This window comes from Anopheles marshallii, chromosome 2 (assembly GCF_943734725.1).
Source record: "Anopheles marshallii chromosome 2, idAnoMarsDA_429_01, whole genome shotgun sequence".
Lineage (NCBI taxonomy): Eukaryota > Metazoa > Arthropoda > Insecta > Diptera > Culicidae > Anopheles > Anopheles marshallii.
Genome location: NC_071326.1, coordinates 34,749,632 through 34,767,461, shown reverse-complemented (window position 1 = coordinate 34,767,461; position 17,830 = coordinate 34,749,632). Strand labels below are relative to the sequence as shown.

Here is a 17,830-nt window from a genome sequence, read left to right as displayed (position 1 = left end):
ATCAATGTGCTCAACATTTCTCATGCATAAAATAGTACTTTTAAAATTAAGCAAAAAAGAAGCACACACATATCTATTCCCTTAAAGGAAAAAAAAATGATACCCTCAACAAACCGATCGCATCCCAGGAAAACGGAGCACATCGTATAGTCGTTTTCATTATGCACAAAAGTCGGTGGTGACAAAACAGTTTTCCTTCCGGGTGCCGTCTTGATGCCAGCGGGAAAATCTAAACACGCACACGTGAAGAGGCTTGTGCAGCGTTGCCTTTGAATGGGCTAGCATTAATTTCAATAATGCATGCACAAGACGACTGTTGCATCGTGCTCGAGACTCGGTATCATAAACGTTTTCGTTTTTCCTACCACATTGCAAGCTCGCCGCGTTAGATGCCGTTGATAATGTTATCAATCATTATTTTAAGCACACGCTTTTTTTTTTAATCTCTCCGTGCTAAGAATATATTCCACTCCAAGGCGGAACAAAATGGCTTTGCATTAAAGCGCGGTTTTGCTTCCTGAGAAATCGCGGGAAGAACCACTGCAGGCAGGTTGCGATAAAACGTTTCCAAAACCCAAACTACATTGCACCCCGTGGCACCGATTCAAAGCGTTCCTCGGTAAGAGATATTACTCTAGCATTGCGCGCGATCTTCACAACATAAAAAACTGTCAGGGGTGCGCCACAACGCTACCGGGAGGGTGACACAACAGATCGACATTCACGTTGCCTTCCTTGAGAGGACGGAAGTCCCGGAATCCCCGAGTACACGCGGGAAATCTAATGCATCAGGGGTAGCATTTTTTGTTCACCTTCTTGTCACTCACCAAGGACCGCTTGCCTTTGTTGCCTGAACAGTGCATAAACAATCTTACTTTACGATATTACATTTTTTTCCCCCAATCGTAATCACATTCGCCAGCACTGCTAACTGGCAAACCGTAAATCCAAAAAATTCAATCCCAAAACTAAACTGTTGCCTTCCCATACGTAGCAACGTGCTGAAGTTTTTTTTTCTCGTTGTTGCCGTGAGCAGCAAAAACACACAGCGCAAATCGGGTGCTGTTTTTAATTCCATTAAATTGAGCGTCTTTCTTTTTATTTTGTAAATAATTATACTTCTGATTGCAACTCCCGTAACATTGTTGCACCCATAAATCCTGCGCCGTGGTACGTGGGGCCAATCCTTTTTGTACTGGAGCCGCACAGTCCGTACGGCTGCAATCTGCGAAACCATTGCACCGCCGACAGGGCGAAGGTTGCCAATGGTAATGTGAAAAACTCGCGCCAAAAATATTGTCCGATTGCCGAAGGTTATCAACGCGGGTACTTGCGGTAAGGTTGCACCCTGCTAACGGTCGCCTGCGGTGCATGGATTAGATGGATGGACCGCAACAGACGATCCTCCTTCACCTTCATCCGTTTAGCTATCGTTTTTGATAAGAAAAGCAATTGCCTACCACCGGTTTCTGTCTGCACCGTGCACAAGGAAGGGATGTTAATGAACAGCTTATGAATGGGACCGGCGATCGTACCGCCACATCTTGCTTATCAGGCAACCGGGTGTAATAGCTGGTGAACGACGCCGAACTCCACTCCGCTCTGTCGCGCGTCTCAACAATCAATGCAGACGAATTTCCGTTAGAAGTGACCTACAAACGGTGGCGGTAAACACAGTCAGCTAGGAGAATTTGTGCTAATCTTTTCGCCAGCCGGCGTCAGTCAAGCAAACGGGCGCTGATAAAGAAAAATGGCAATGATGTCATTCACAAACCATACCACCCATCTGCATTTATTGGCGATATAAAAAGAATCACAATAGTTGCCGATGTGCGTAAAGTGTTATACCTTGTGATCAATAAGGTTACGGTAGTACTAGCACTTGCACGTGACTGGAGGTCGCCTTCGAGTATGTAGCCGTCAATTCCAGTCACATTGAAGGTATTATCCCAAGGTTGTCCATAAAGGACTTTGAGATTCGTAAAAATTCACCTGAACGGCTAAGAAGGTGACAGTTTTTTTTATAACAATAATTGAAAAATTAATTAATAATGATGTAAGTTTGAAGCAATTGGGCTCATATTGAGACTCCGATGGACGGGTAGAGCTGAGATTGGTTAACTTTGTTATACAGAAGACATTGCTTCGTACTTTATCTTTTTATTAGAAAATACTATTTTGTTGAAAAATTATTTTATTATATACTTTATTCCTTTTAAATTAACATAACTTCCCCTCTCGTCCAGCATTCATGCACATTCATTTCATAATATTATAGCTTAATATTGAAAAGAGATCTTGCAAATGTAACTCAGAGTGCCATCCTGAAAGCGAGGCATTAAAGTCCTTCATTAATTTTTATTAGTCTATTTTGGCAATTGTTTTTAAAATTAAATATAGAATTTTGGAGAGACCGAGAGAGAAGGAGAGAGAGTAACAAAACTTATGAATTGATTAACTTTCTATCAAACATGATCGCTAAATGTCAATAGTCGCATTAGGGAAATTATAATGATCGACGAATATTTTTTTTTAACTCTTCGTATACAGTCAATTTAAATCATTTGCATCCAAACCACCAATCCAAACCAAGAGTCTTATCTGATAGCAAACGTTTGAAAATGTTGGATCAATATGAACATGTACAACCGTACACAAAAACCCAACGGTACGCTACTCACGTTACACGTTTTGCTCAAACCCCGGTATTTTTCCTTTTCTTCGTCAAACAAAAAGGAAGACTTATTGCACCTTCAGACAATGAAACAAACCGTTTTGGCCTCGCGAAAGGACGAGGTGTGAAAAACGGAGGGGCCTTTTCACAGTAATCAAATAAAATATACAGCATATTCATATTTCAATCACTGCGCGATCCTTTCCAATTCAACCGAGAACATACATATACCTCCATTCACGCATGACAGATTCACTTAACGCCCTGTCCAGCATAGAAAATGCTGGTCAGAGTCCGGTGCTACCTTTCCGCAACCTTTTTCCTCCATATACCCTAGATGCACGTCCACGCTGACCAAGCCTCGCACGAACGCAAGGCTTACCTAATAGACCATCGAAACAGCAACAACAGATACTGCCGCGAGTCAAGTAGGTTCACATTTCCTGGGACGAGATGCACTTCAGCGGATGCGCAACCCGATGACCACTTTCTGACCAGTAATATTCTCCCGAACATGCCCGCAGCAACCCAAAGGGGTCAGGCCGTTTAATTATGCATTAATTTCCGCGATCCGCGAGCACTGACCGTACCTGCACCGTACGAAGATGGCCGATTTGCCCTAAAGCCTTACATTGTGCATTGTCCGGATGCATTACATGCGATCTTTCGCGGGTAAATAAATCGTAAAGCAGAGAGAAAAAAATATACACACCAGCAAAGAATGGCCTAGCATAATGTGCAGAAAGGGCAAGATAACACCGGTCAAGACGCCGGCAAACAATGGAAGAAAGTTCGTTTGTTTTACGCTTGAGGGCACCGCGTCTCCATCTGTAAAACCCCTGCTTGCCCCGGTGACCACCCGACGATCGGCTGTCCATGCTGCTGATCAGACATTACCGTAAAACCATAGATTGAAGTGGCCAGTCAAGGGGTTTGGACTAAGGGCCGGGCCACTAGCATCCTATCCTGTCCAGCACTTCACCAGGCGAAAAACCCCGGCAAGGGTCACTGACTTACACCGACGTTACGCTGACCTTTCGCTGATGTCCCGCAGCCTTAATCTTTTCCCCTGGCCAGCCGGAGGTTGGTCACCCTTTTTGGACCTCGCGAGTTCCGCGGTCACTTTTCCCGTGCCGTACCCGTTTACAGGGCCGAGGCATTGTTCCTCAAGATTACGGTTTATTTTGATTAGCAATAAAAATAAATCACAGCTCCCGGGTCTTCCGAAAAGGGTAATCTACCGGAAGACCACGACAGCAGGAGAACCTCTCGTGGGACCCGCGAACCTCGCGAGACCCATCACACGCGAATAGCGTGGCGTTCCAGCTGCCAGTGTGCTAGAGACCGGGGTTGGTATCTTTGCGAGGGCACTGGTGCTTAGCGAGCCACATATCATTTGAAATCCTCTTCGCGGACAGTTCCCAGGTAATTTAGGTTGGGCCTTTGAGATTCCGAGAGTACTCGAAATTTCGCGTCACCGTTAGCGGCATATCTCCGGTGCAGCAACGTATCCTTTCAGCGTCCAGCTGCAGACGCTCGTTTGCCCACCCGTATCTTCAACCCTCCCGGGATGCAACTTGTATAATTTATGTGTTATCTCATTCCGCACGCTCGTCATCTCGGTGACGTTGATGGCCGCTGTACCCAAGTAAGTCCTCTTCCCTTGGAAGTTACCGAGTTTCCCTTTCGACAACGCACATAATCGTTCGAAGCAAATCGGCAAAGACAACGAGCCTAATTGTACAAAGTAATCCAAAACAATCTCATTTGCTCTCGCTTGCACACCCAAACAACTCCAACAGGACGTGCGCTTGGAGAAATTCTTGGTCAAGAAACTGTTCCGTTCCGATTCACTGTTGGGATCTAATAAAAATGAAAATTCGCTCCGAAACGGTTCCTCAAATTGCCGTTGGCTTTCCCTTTCGGGATGATTTTGTTGTTTTTTTTTGCCTTCTTGGGTGCGTTGGGTTTCGTTGGGATGCAGTTCCTAAATGTCTTCTTCTTTTTTCCTTCTTTCTCGTCCTGTAAAAATCCCTACATTTGGGCGCTATCCCTAGTCCTTAGTTCAGCGACCTGTACCGTCTCAGGTAAACGAACCCAAACCGAAGCTCAAATTCGTTCACCTCAGGAGTTGCGTAGACGCAACAGAAACAGACACACACACACACAGACACGAAACAGGATCCCCGATTGACGTTTGATAAATCATTGATCCTGATGATCATCCCTCCGCAATGCACCACCATGCACCAATATTCCCCTAAAGGAGGACCGCTACATCTTCCCGTTGCGAAGCCTCTTCCCCGGTTACAGCATCAAAACCAAGAAATTAATGTCCTATTCACTTCATCAATAGCAATAGAAAGGATCGTCCCATTCGCGCGGCAAACGCTATCATTCTACGGTACAGGATGTGCCGGAAGGGACGACGATCTAACCAAATCCAAGACGCTCGATCGAAGGTGCGCAACATTTTGCGCAGTTAGAAGTTGGGAGGGTACCGTGTGCTTGTGTGGCTTTTTGCAGTTGATGCAACCGGGTGATGCATCTGTCCAGAGCAACAGTTCCACCAATATCATCATCACTTGGTTCTTGGCGCCAGGCAGCTGTACAATCGTTACTATTACTACTGTTTTGACTTTTCAACCTTCGCCAGGAACGCGATTCCAAACAACTCTTGAGAATGTTGGAAACATACAAACGAATTTCTCAAACACCGCACTGTGTTGATCAACCATTTCCGCAACTTCCAACTTCCATCACAATCACATCGAGCAAACCGATTCCGGCATACCCCCGTGCGCTTGACAGGCGTGATTTTCCACACGCAAATCAGGCACCAAAGCTTCTAATCGCATCTAATCATCCCCTTTCTTCTTGCGAAACCATTCTTATCCAGCCCCGACTGCACTTTGCTTCGGTTAATTTGATTCCATTGTTGCCTGCACAAACGCCATACCACCATTAGCATAGTCACACCCTGTGGGATGCCATTCTTGCGCTTTATCACACCGTTTTGTCTCTCCCTGTACAGCCCCCTCTCATCGCGGTGTGATTGCGCCAGACCGAACACTTTCTTACTGTTTGCTCATTCATCCGAATCCTTTGTTTGGTGTGCAATTTCCATATGTGTTGTGCAATGTCCCGAAGGAAAAAAAAAGGTTCCATCGCATTTGCATCACCCTTAGCATCGAATCGAGACAGCTTCGCCCTGCGAAAATAAGCATTGCTATCTTCTAATCGATATTCCGAGGGATTAATTACGGCCAATAAATTAAGGGGCTCGCCGGCAGAGGTAGTAAAACGCACAAAGAACTTCGATAATTTATTCATACCCTTGATTTGCTATCAGCGAAAGGATGCAACGAAAGTTAGCCAGAGCAGCGAAGAAATTGGCATTGGCATCGAAAGAAAAATCTGGTAGGGATATTAGGCAGGCACCCTAGCTAAGGCCAACATTCCGGCACATCCTATACCTTCATACATTTACTTTCTCCCTTCCTTCGCGGAACCCTTTCTCAGTGCAGTTTCGTTGCAAATTCTGTTTGCCCCGAGACGCGGTAAAGCAAAATGCCTTTTTCCAATAACGGAATGTAAAAAAGGAAACAAGCGAAAGGTAACCGATCGAAGCGATATGTGATCGCAAAAAGGGAAAAAAATGCACCCCGAAGGGATATTAATCGAACGGGCGAGAAATTTGTCCTGCGGTGTGTGTTAGTGTCTACTGCCTGCAGCGTTTGTGATAAAACAAATGTCTCAAGTACCGAACGTAGGAAAAACCGTTTCAGTTCGAAACTCTCACCGTATGCTGTGGATAAGTACGGCTGGGAGGCTAAATATTACAAACAAACGGGGATTTGTAAATAAAACGTTAAAAACAGCAAACATTTATTAGTTCGTGTATGAAATTGCAAAAAAACAGGCCAAAATCATATGCAAATCTTAATCGTATCGTAGCTTGTTTCTTAATTGCTCGCTTTTAAAAACCAAAGATATTACGTAATAAGTGGTATATTTTATTTGCACGAAATCTCCAAGCGAAAATAACTTCATCGGGCCCAATGGTAGAACAAAACCCCGAAAGATACGAAACGGGAACCACGGACGAAAGACAAAATCACGGCATGCACAAAAAATAGCAACCTTTCACTAAAAGACACATTAATATGCAACTAATTAAGTTTAATGCGCCCGAGCTTCGAGCGAAGTTCCCACACGGACCACACTTACGTACACACTTGCTTGCAAGTCAAGCTGATGATGCCCTCAGGTAAAAGGAGAGATGGGCTATGAAATGACAAAAAAATAAAGAATACACCAAACGGAACCGATCTTCTTTATGCAAAGGATGCAATAACCATAACTTTCAGCATTACTATTAAGGCCGACATCTTTCTCAGCGCACAGGGGTTTTTTTTTACCTGATTGCCCCCAACATCTTCTTATAGCATATTCAAGCCTTGCATCACTCTGCAAACATTCGAGTGTATGCAGCAACTTAAAAGTGTTCCAGCTTTTAATTGCTTCTCACAACTCTATGATGGGGATATACAACGAGCAGTTCTTAAAGCTTCAGAGAACGATGCGAAATCAATCCAGTTTTTGGGTGATCGTTTTTCTTTGTATCTTTTATCGGGTTGAAGTCTTTTTTTGTTTGTTTTTTTTTTTGCAATACTCCATTTCCGTTGGTTTCGCTTACGTTTGATCAGTGCAAGCGCAGCAGCTCATTAACTCTTCGGTCTAGAACATTTGTGTTGCTTGTTTTTTGGCTAAGAAACGCGTTTTTGCTGAAAATGTCATTGACTTCACGAGGTAAAGACGTTGATTTTGCTATGTTCTTTTCCGTATCTTTAAGCACCAAATTCCGTCAAGAACCAGCATGCCATAAAATGGAAACCAATAGGCTATATGTTTGGTGAGATTTCCAGCGATCTCATGTTTAAGGGTATTCAGGAGCCGAGTGCACAGTTTTTTTTTCCTTCTCCCCCATTGTACGAAATCGAACAAATATCGATACTGTAACAACTTTTTTTTTCACCCTCCCAAACTATGGTTGCAGCTGCACCGAAGCAACTGAGAGCGCTCGCTTTTTCCCTAAGGAGGAAATCAACTTGAGTTCGATTTTACCAGCGTTTGATTGGAAGCCAATCACAAAATACCGAATTGTTACACAACCGACAACACTCTCGATCTAAAGAACAACCAAAACAAGCGACAAACTGTTTGCCTAATGGTAATGGTAACTCTCCAAATCTTCTTGCCACACTCGCACGCAAGGCTCTATTGCAGCACATACCCAAACTGTGCTACCCATTCTTAGCATGTTTCTAAATTTAATTAAACAATGGAAACATGCTGAGCGAGTGCGAGATCGTTCACCGATCGCAGCCGCCGTCCTACGTTGCGACCTCGGTAGAAATGAGGAACGCTCAAGGATCCGGAAAAGGAATTGCATCCCTTAAAACTGTTCCACCATTGCATCCTTGCGCTATCGCCGATAATGCTATGCACAGCAGAAATATTAACATGCTGCTACATTACACACCCTTCCTACACACGGTCGTCTGCATTTCAAAGCTGGGCAGTCCTGAGGAGTGACGGTTTCGTTTTCTTGCCTTTCCCTCCATTCCCGGCGTCAAGGATTCAGACGCAAACGCATTTTTGGGGTGGTGAGTTATTACCATCCGACAATTCCGAAGGTGCCGGTTTTCGGGGTTTCAAAACATTTCCCAACTCCTGATTTGACATCCATCGACAGTCAGTCAGTCTAGCGCTCGTATGCGAAGGGGACGGATCAAAAGTTTCATCCGACGCAAGAGCGACGACTGGAAACGACGAAATTCCCCGAGAAGGAACGGGAGATTTATTTCCGATTTATGGCCATTACCATTACCTTTACCGGAAGAAAGTTTTGAGCGAAGGAACTGGGATTAAACATTACGCAAGGACCGGAGACCAGTGCGTGGCGGGAAATGAGTGTGAGTAGAAACATGGCACGGTAACGTATTACACGTTACCCCGGCTGCATACGGAGGGAAGTTTATCCGGAGACTAATTTCAGGCACCCAAGGCTAGCAGGACATGACATTCGAAAAGGGAATATGTTTTCCCACTGTTCAAGATTCTTGCCTGTATACTGGTACAAATTTTCCTCACAGCTATGCCAGCGTTAGATATGAGGGGTCTCGTTGGCCTAAAAAGATACGTTGACATATAGGTTTTCCTTGTTTGTTAATTCAGGCTCATCAATATGGTCTAAAAATGAGAAGAAAAAAAGATACACTTTAATCCCAGCGACATTTCACTTTACAACCCTCAAGACGAATCGGTTAAGCGCAATACGCAACCTACATACCTCAAATAATTCGTTTTGGCGCGAATCTCGATGACCACCTAATGTGTACAATGCGCTTATTGTGCAGCACATTTTCCTCTTTACGAACAAAGTAAATTAAATTAAGTGCAGCCGGGAAGAACAGTGGGGAGTAGCGCTGTATGCGCCATTACTGATTGAGCTGGATGCAAACGTAAAACTACAAACAATCCAGACAAATGGCAATTTTTTAAGGAAAAAAGTTTAGAATTATATCGCTCGCAGTGTTGGTTTAGAGCCGGACAGCGAGAACAAAAATCCTTTATACCCCTAACACAGACGACACGGCACTTGGGGTAGGTTTGTGCTAGCGAAAGGACAAAAACCTTAGGTTCATTGCTCCCGTATAAAAAAGGGAACTCCCGCCACACCCGGCCAACAACGGCACATATGTCGCCCCTGCTACCAATTCCTGACTGCCATCGTGATCCTTGCATTAAGTTCACCAAACAGTGCTGCGAACAAAAACAAAACTGTAATAAATTTCATTTCCTATCTTACACGCCTTGGCTTTAGTTGATACATTCACAAATACACACACACAAGTACGGTAAGAGTCAAGAAACCGTGAAGGAAACTTATTCTTGGCGCGTGCCCTTCCGAGGACGACGAGAACAGCTGACAGCTTTCCTTTCCGTTTTCTTAAGGCGCGCACACACCCTCGTTTCGACTATTTCGGCACTGCAACTGCAAGGAGTCGGATCCTTCCATTGTGTCCTAGGGCCCCCGCTCTCCCACTGACACCCCGGCGCATACGATCGTTACAAAGTGTGTCGTACCGTCTGTTTTCACCCGGTGGTAAGGTAGTACGATACAAATCTTAGCACGCGCCAAATCTATTCCGTTTGTTCCATTACGGCTTTTGTGAAATAAAAATCATCACCAGCACTCTATTCTACGACGTGAAAGTGCTTTCCATAGATAAGGGAAAGATCGAGTAGCTACCGAAAATGTTTCTGCTTTTCGTCAATCGTCATAGAGTGTTCAACGAGTTGAGATCGCGTGGTATCGTGGTACATAGCACATACCCAGAAAAACGCAGGGAAGTATTAAAAATAAGAACCCTCAATCTAACGGAAAACCCACCACTAATACGAGGTCATCCACCGACTAGAGACGAGCTGACATGCATGCACTGAATGTCGTGTGGAACTTAAGGTTCTTGCGACAATCACAGTAGAAAGGATCAGATTGATCTTTACTACATATCCTTGGTAACGAACGGTGTACATCATTCTTATTCCATTCGTACCATACAATAAGCGCGTGAAGATTTTTGTGCTCTATTGATTTTGCTATTTATAACATTCTAGTTTCTTTTGGGTAACCAGTAAGAACTGCACCCATTCTGACGAAGCCTGTAGAACGTTAAAGTTCTCCTCTATACACTTTAAGATCTAGGTTCTTGATTTGTACTGAAATGCCCCGTTCCGAGTGCAAGGGAGTGCATTGATTGCTCTTGTTCTGCAACATTGAACAATCCCTTCGACTTTGACTCTCAAGGTGCCTATTGCCCGAGTGTTCCCTCCTTCAAACCTCGATATTCATTCGCATTGTCAAAATCAGCAAAATTACCACACCAGCATGAAGGTTTTGCAATAGTGCACACCTCACCCAGCAATACACAATATTTCCCTTCCTTATCGCAGCACGTCCCAAACCACCCGGCCCAACAGTGATCCCCACCTCAATGGTACTCGATGGTTTTCAAGCAATAGAAACCCGGCACCCCACAACAGCATCACCCGAACGGTGTGCTAAGAATTCTTGGTGCCACCACCGGTTCAACTTCCAAAGATCCCCGATGCACGGAACCTCACAGGGCCCGGTGTACAAGTCCCTGTTGCGCGACTGATCAATGCCGAACGATACCAGCGGGAACTGGATACAGGACCGCGCCGTCGAATCGACCAACCGGTCGATAATTTCAACATATGGTCACGTTGGCGCACTTTCTCACCCTCTCTTCGGTGCGATTGCGAGATGTGCGCCGGCGCAAAGCGCTTCCACTTTTATATAGGTGCGTATCGTGTCCTGCCAGTTTGTACTCCTTTTTTTCCGGCCCTTACACACCCTTACACACGAGGTACCATGTCGCGCCGATGTGATGCCGGCTGGACGGCGCAGGACGCACGTACCGGTGGCACAGTGTTTGACGAAATATCCCCCAATACATTTGTGCACTGCCACCACTTCTGACGGGATAGCATGAGGTCACGGAAACCGTACACGTAGTACCCCTTTGCACGATATGTCTACAAAGAAAAAAGAAGTGGGATTATTTCCATTTTCGTTGTTTAATTTTTTATTTCTACTCTCATCGTTTTTCTTGCCAATAGCAGTCTCTCCGAAATAGGTCGAACAGAGAGCGGCGTGAATGGCAATGCAGTAGGACCACGGTGCCAATAGTTACAGATGAATTAGCGTTTACAGTAAACAGCTCAGGAAAAATTCAGGACACGAGGATCGGACGTGGAGAGCAAAGTGGCTTGTGCCGTTCCCGAACGACACAAGGCCAAGCGGAAGACGATTCCAATGGCGGGCCGGTGTTTAATTATTCATAAGTTTCATAGTCTCTTATGCTTCAAGGCTATTCTAGACTCCTCAGACCATGACGCGATCGAGCAGCAGCGAAGGATAAGGATGAGTTAATTACTTTATAGCTATCGTATCATTGCAAACTGCGCAACACATCGCCTGGTCACTCTTGGCACGTGCCTCTCTTTTTGGTCCAGATGTGTACAATTTCTTGTGATCAGCATGAACTAATACTTAAGAGTATAAGACACCTAACTTTGACTCTCACAACAACAAAAAACAAGCAAACATTTGAACCCTACTTTAAACAGGAATATTGTATTGTTTCAAAGTTTATTCACCGCGCGATATCTTTTCGTTTCCGTGTTACCCCGGAAGTTTCCCATAGGGTTTATTATCCTTCGACTACTTCGCCCCAGACGGTAGTCGTCGCATTACGTAGCTTATCTTGATTCTAAAAAGCCTCCCGCGTACAGTCTTTTTTTCAGGCCCAACCTTTCTTTCCCTTCCAGTTTAAGGGGAATACCAGTCTGCGGTACCCACGTTCCAACTAAATTACTCCTTTCGGGGCAGCATAAATGAATATCTAACCAACAGTTTCCAAATTGTACAGATCCTTGCGAGGATCGTTCATGGCAGTGCACGACCATGCCGCCTTCGTCCGCTTATCGGGCACGTGTCCTGACGATCACGCTTTGTTGACCACGGTGTAACAACATCGGGAACCCATCTTCCTACAATGCGAGGAAAAATACACAGGGGAAAGTGAAGGATGAGCCCAACCTAAAGTCCTTGTTTTTGAACGAATGGATGGAGCAGAACAACAAAAAATACACTTGCCGTGGCAAGATATTGGACGAACGCTAGGATGTGAAGTGGAATATAGGAAATAACTACGCGCAACGCGTAGGACACATTCATAGCGTCATTAGCGTACCGAATGTGTGGCCCAATTCACGCTACTTGCGCACGAGCCAAAGCCGCTCAACGGTGTCTGGAGTTCCAGTTGCCAAGTGTTGTGCGCTGATGAACTTTTACCTTTTGGGAACAGGAAAAACTGACCCTCACCTATACATGCTGGTTCTAGTGCTTGAAAAGTTTTTCGGCTCATTAAAATATCGAGAACTGTTGGAAAACACTTGTTGCATCTGTTACTTAATATCGATATTGTATTATATATGTTTTTGAGGGAATAAATTATAATACCAAACAAAAGAACTTGATACTTAGAATCACTGATAGGATGTCAAAATAGAATAATGTTCTATAATAATGTTCTGACATATAACTCTGTATTAATATTAATTTAAATTTGACCATCATTGAACCCAGTCGGCTTGAGGCATTAATTAGTCAGCTCTATTAAAAGGATACCGCAGCGACACACAGCTGTTGCAATCAATGGTTTGGCTATAAATCTGGAACACCAACTGCAACGCACCAATTGTTTGTCCTTAGCGCCTCGAATTGCGAAAAAGTGCGTACGAAAGCAATGCAACCAACAGCTTTTCATGCACACAAAACCCCAAAGAAAACCAACGACGATTCAATAAGACTTCATCAAACACATACTCCGCCGTTCCCCCTATCCTTGCTTCTCTCCTTTCTCTTGTGCTTCGAGAAATGTGTTGGAAGAAGAAATATTTCTTTAAGATTTTGGCTCGTGCTCGCAATTTTACCGATCGCTTCCCTTTTGTTCCGGACTTACCACCAATCATGTTGGCTTTTACGGGTTCCACTGTACTTCATCACCTTTCGCACGCTTTCATACCACTTTCTGGCTCTCTCCCACACACACACACACACGTACACACAGTTTAACGTCACGTATGGAACGATGGTGAATTTAAACCGCAGCCGGCAGGAACTGGAGCGAAGAATGACCGACTGCAAGGCTCATACGCTTCCGGTTTGACTTCTAGAGTGACTTCTTGATCTCGACCAACTAAACAAACAGCCCGTCTCTAACCTCGGGTCAAAGGCCCACGATGACGGTCCTCCACCAGGTGGATACGGGGTACGGCCACTATCTTGGATCGAACGAATTCTAGACGTACGTAGCGAATCATTCAACACGAGCTGTTCTGGGTCTTTTAGATTGTGAGAAATGTTCATCTAAGAAAGATCTTGACGCAAGTTAACTGTACGTTTGCTTGACAGACCCAAGTTTCGCTAACAGAGTACAAAAACATCAATCGTGTACCCCTAAGGGGCAATCAACCGAACTCCTGTGCATTTGCATTTTGATTGTGGGATGAAAGGCGTGTAATGTTCCGGTACCAAATACTTGTATGCAGGATATGGAATGGAATAATTACGATTGTAACGGAGAACAATCGGGCATTGTACCAAGGGAGGGGGCGCCATTCAAAAACCTTAACCCACTAAAGGACTGGTTATTGTTCTCTACCGAGGTCCGCGGGCATTTGTGCAAAACCCCGAAAAATGGTACTACAGGCGAAAAAATATTTGCTACTCAACACTCAGTCAGTCGATGAAAATTGTACTGATAAAGCAAATGAACCCGACCGAGCAATAAATCGACATCAATACCGGTCAATATTGTCAAATTATCATTTTACAAGATGAAATCATAGAAGACAATCATACTGCGCGCCAAAACACCCATTTTCCTGGAAGAACCAATTGGCGCCAAAGGGGATAGTTTCGCGCCGAAAGTAACAAACCCAAAACGGCCCAGAGCCGTCCTAAGGGGAGGGGGGAACCCTTAGACCCTGAACTGTAACAAAATGCGGGTTTCTCGGCCTCTTCAATTGGGTTCGAAAAAACGAGAAAAATTGTACCTGCACCAACAAATGGTGGTCTTGGCATTGGTGGCGCTAATAAAAACTGTGCGCGCCTTACACTAGTCACAGCTAGACATTCTATGTACCTATTCACAACACTCATGCTTAATTATAAATGCGCTTACAGACGAGAACTGTTCGGGTACCAACACTACCAACATCACACTGCCATGGCTTGGTTCAAGCAACAGGACCCAAGAGGGGAGACGAATGTTACGGCAAAGGCAGTCTATTATGTGTGCTAGCATAAATTGCCATCTACGAATGCATTCACCATTCGTACAGGCGATATGCCACTCCGTAAGGACCGCAAGGGAAAGTCACTGGAGCGTACCCATAATGAGCCTTGAAGAAAATGCGCGCGCTAACATACATAAACGCGCGCACACACACATGCACCAATATGTCCTTTTACATTCCCCGTTGTGCAAGGAAAACCCCCCATGGGACGGATCCGCGCGCATTTCCAACAGTACCGCGCCGGCAGTTCTGCTTCTTCGGACGTACAAGAGAATGCGCGCGCGCGCATTTTCGTCCTTCCGATCCTTCCAACTCGGCCCACCGGCCGATAGCTGTCGCAAACCGGAAGAAAAATCTGTAAAAAAAAGGGTTCTATGTACAAAAACGATCAAGAATCCTTGCTTATATACAAACCCTATAGGCACAGCATAAGACGATGTGCATCGTAGTGTAGTGCAACCGGGGAGAAGGGACGACCTTTTAAGAAAATTTAAAGGGCCGACGGGTTCTTTAGAACGTGCGCGATAACCCAGGGATTCGCAATAACCGGTAATAATCCCCGTGCGCAACCAGCCAGGGGTGTAAGCAGTGTGTAGCGCCAGGATTTTGCCCGCCCGAGCCTGACGAGGGTTACCCGCTCGCCGAAAACGAAAGGAAAACGGTGCGCGCATAAAAACGGCCAGGCAAGAAAATGGGTAAGAAATATCAAGATACCGCACGCATTCTTATGTATCGGGGGATTTTTTCATCGGCCAAAATCGTTGTCGCCTCGTTCTTTGGCGAAACATACGAATCGTGTTTAGAGGGTATTTAAACTATCTTTTTTTTGGTTTACTGGCGCCTTAGCGCCTTTTCACAAACTGTTCCCTTTTCACTAGCCACAATCAGCCAGAGGAGAGAGTTTGGCGCCCAAAAAGATCCGGATTCTAGTGCATTTGCATTTTCTTCCGGCTGATGTGACTGACGTGACCAGACTGAGTGATGAACGGCGACAAGCTTTTGGTACGTCTAAAGGACGTCAAGGGCACTGCACAGCGCGATCTGCATTGCAAATGCAATCTGGGAAGGCAGTGAGAGCGAAGAACAGTGGAATAGGAAGAAGATGCATCTTCGAAGTTAATGAAAAATACCATGTCGAGAAAAGAGCAAAATCGAAAGTCCTCACAGGACGACAATTCCCAGCAATATTGTGCAAACTATGACCATTTGAATACAAAACTAAATTGTACTAACGGATGCTAATTTTGATCATTTTTGAAGCAGATTCGTGAAGCCTATGGACGGGTACGATAATTTTGTTGAAGAAATACTCCAGATCTTAAGCCCTTTGATTGATAAATCATTCAACATACCACTGGTTTGGCTACCTTCTGATTGCGATGTTCTTCGGGAATGGTATAGCAGTCAAATTGGCTGGAAGGGGTGTTTCCACAATCGCTCTGCAGGACACGATAGCAGAACTTGTGTGACGGTGAGGTCAGGAGGTTTTTGTATTCCATCACTTATCATTTCTTCTTTAAATTTTGGTTCTCTGGCATCTCTGGATATTTGATGCCTGTCTAAAATTGTCTAAACTTATGGTAAATCAAATCGCATTAGGACAAAGTAAGTTTTGTCGTATAAAACGATTTATATTATTATTCATCATCGTACGTAACGGCAAGATCCTTCCTTGTTGCACACAGATCAAGAAATAAGAATAACTCCTGGACCAATTAGGATCTACCTGTTCCAATATTGCAGTTAGTCTAATGATTCGAACCTAAACATCATGTCTTCCATCCAATGTGAATTATATCCTAGATGTAAAAAAAACTGTGCCATTCCGTTCTTCATTAATAAACATGCGATCAAATTATGTTTATTATATTCCTTCAATCATCAAGCCTGGTCGTTCATACCCATTTTATCGCGCCTACCAATATCTAAAAACGTCGCGTGAAGTGACCGTTATTGATGTACAATACGTACACCGAACTGGTACGCCTTCAGGACAGGACAGGACAAAAGTGTCTATCTAGCGAAAAATTTCCACAAATATTGGAAGGGGTTTTCCGCTAGGTAACAGCTGCTCCCTAAACACAGCAGCCAGAGCGTGAATGGGTTGGAAAACTTGACACAAAACGGCGATCGAACCTACCGCTAGCAGGGGTGGTCTATTTATAACGTACTGAACAAGGATACGTCCCTCGACTAAATGAAATAGGGGCAAACGATACGAACGTTTGAGAGACGATGCGTGGGCATATAGGGCTACGGAGAAGAATGAAAATGTAAACAATGATTCCAGTATAGTTTTGTACTAGTAGTGTTGTCGTTACGCGAACGCTCACTTATGAAATTTCAAGATCTCTAAGGTCTTCCATTTATGGCTTTCTATGACTTTATTTACCCGTAGCGGGAAAATCAGTCCTACGTACGGCGGATTGGTCCGGATGGGATATTGGACCTGCCGCGTGAAGATCGTCGCCGCTACCATTGCATCACCAAGCCACGCCGTGGCGAATAAAAAAATATTTACGACCATTTTACATAAAGGATAACATTTAGGCATCAATTCTATAAAGTGCATCGTTAATAGATTCAGCGAAGTTTAAATAACAAGGGAAAAGGATAAATATAGATTGAAATAAAAACTAGCATTCCTTCCACGTGCAAATCCAAACTCTGGGCACGAGGATTTTGCTTTTAAATCATAAGAAACATTACCAGTAGCGACATCTTGCGCTATACAGCGGAAGCACAACCATTATGCTTGCTTACCCAAGACACAAACCATCCGGGTCGCTGTGCATCGGGATGCTGTAAAGTGTACGTACCTTTTCGCAAACAGATCGGTCGCGTTCTGTCGTAGCGTACTACCCGCGGAGTGTCCAGACCGGAATCTTGCAGTGCGGCAGAAATTTCCGAAACGGGCGAAAGGCCAAAGATCTTGGTCGAGCACTTTCGCAACCCGAATACCGTTCTATCCGACGTCGGTGTTTCGAAGTGACGAGCGGCGTTTTCATCGCCTGACTGCCGTTCGTCACGACCGGTATGGTTATTGCCATCGTTTTTATCCGCATCAGAGGGATTCGTCTGAGAGCTGTTCTGGTTCTCGATTGGCGTGTTGTTGTTACCTTCTACTAACTTTTTTGTCAGCACATCAAACGGGTTGTCCTGCGTCTTAGCGCCGACGGCTTTTGTACTGTTTTGCAT

The 17,830-nt window shown here is 44.7% G+C and overlaps 1 protein-coding gene across 1 annotated transcript in view; it reads right to left on the bottom strand.

Moving 5' to 3' along the window:
• LOC128719207 (uncharacterized) overlaps positions 1 to 17,830 on the bottom strand; it is a 105,094-nt gene extending 87,264 nt beyond the window's left edge. The window contains exon 1 of the mRNA XM_053812830.1: positions 17,452 to 17,830. Within this exon, the coding sequence (XP_053668805.1) occupies positions 17,452 to 17,830 (379 nt within the window). The remainder of the gene's footprint in view (positions 1 to 17,451) is intronic.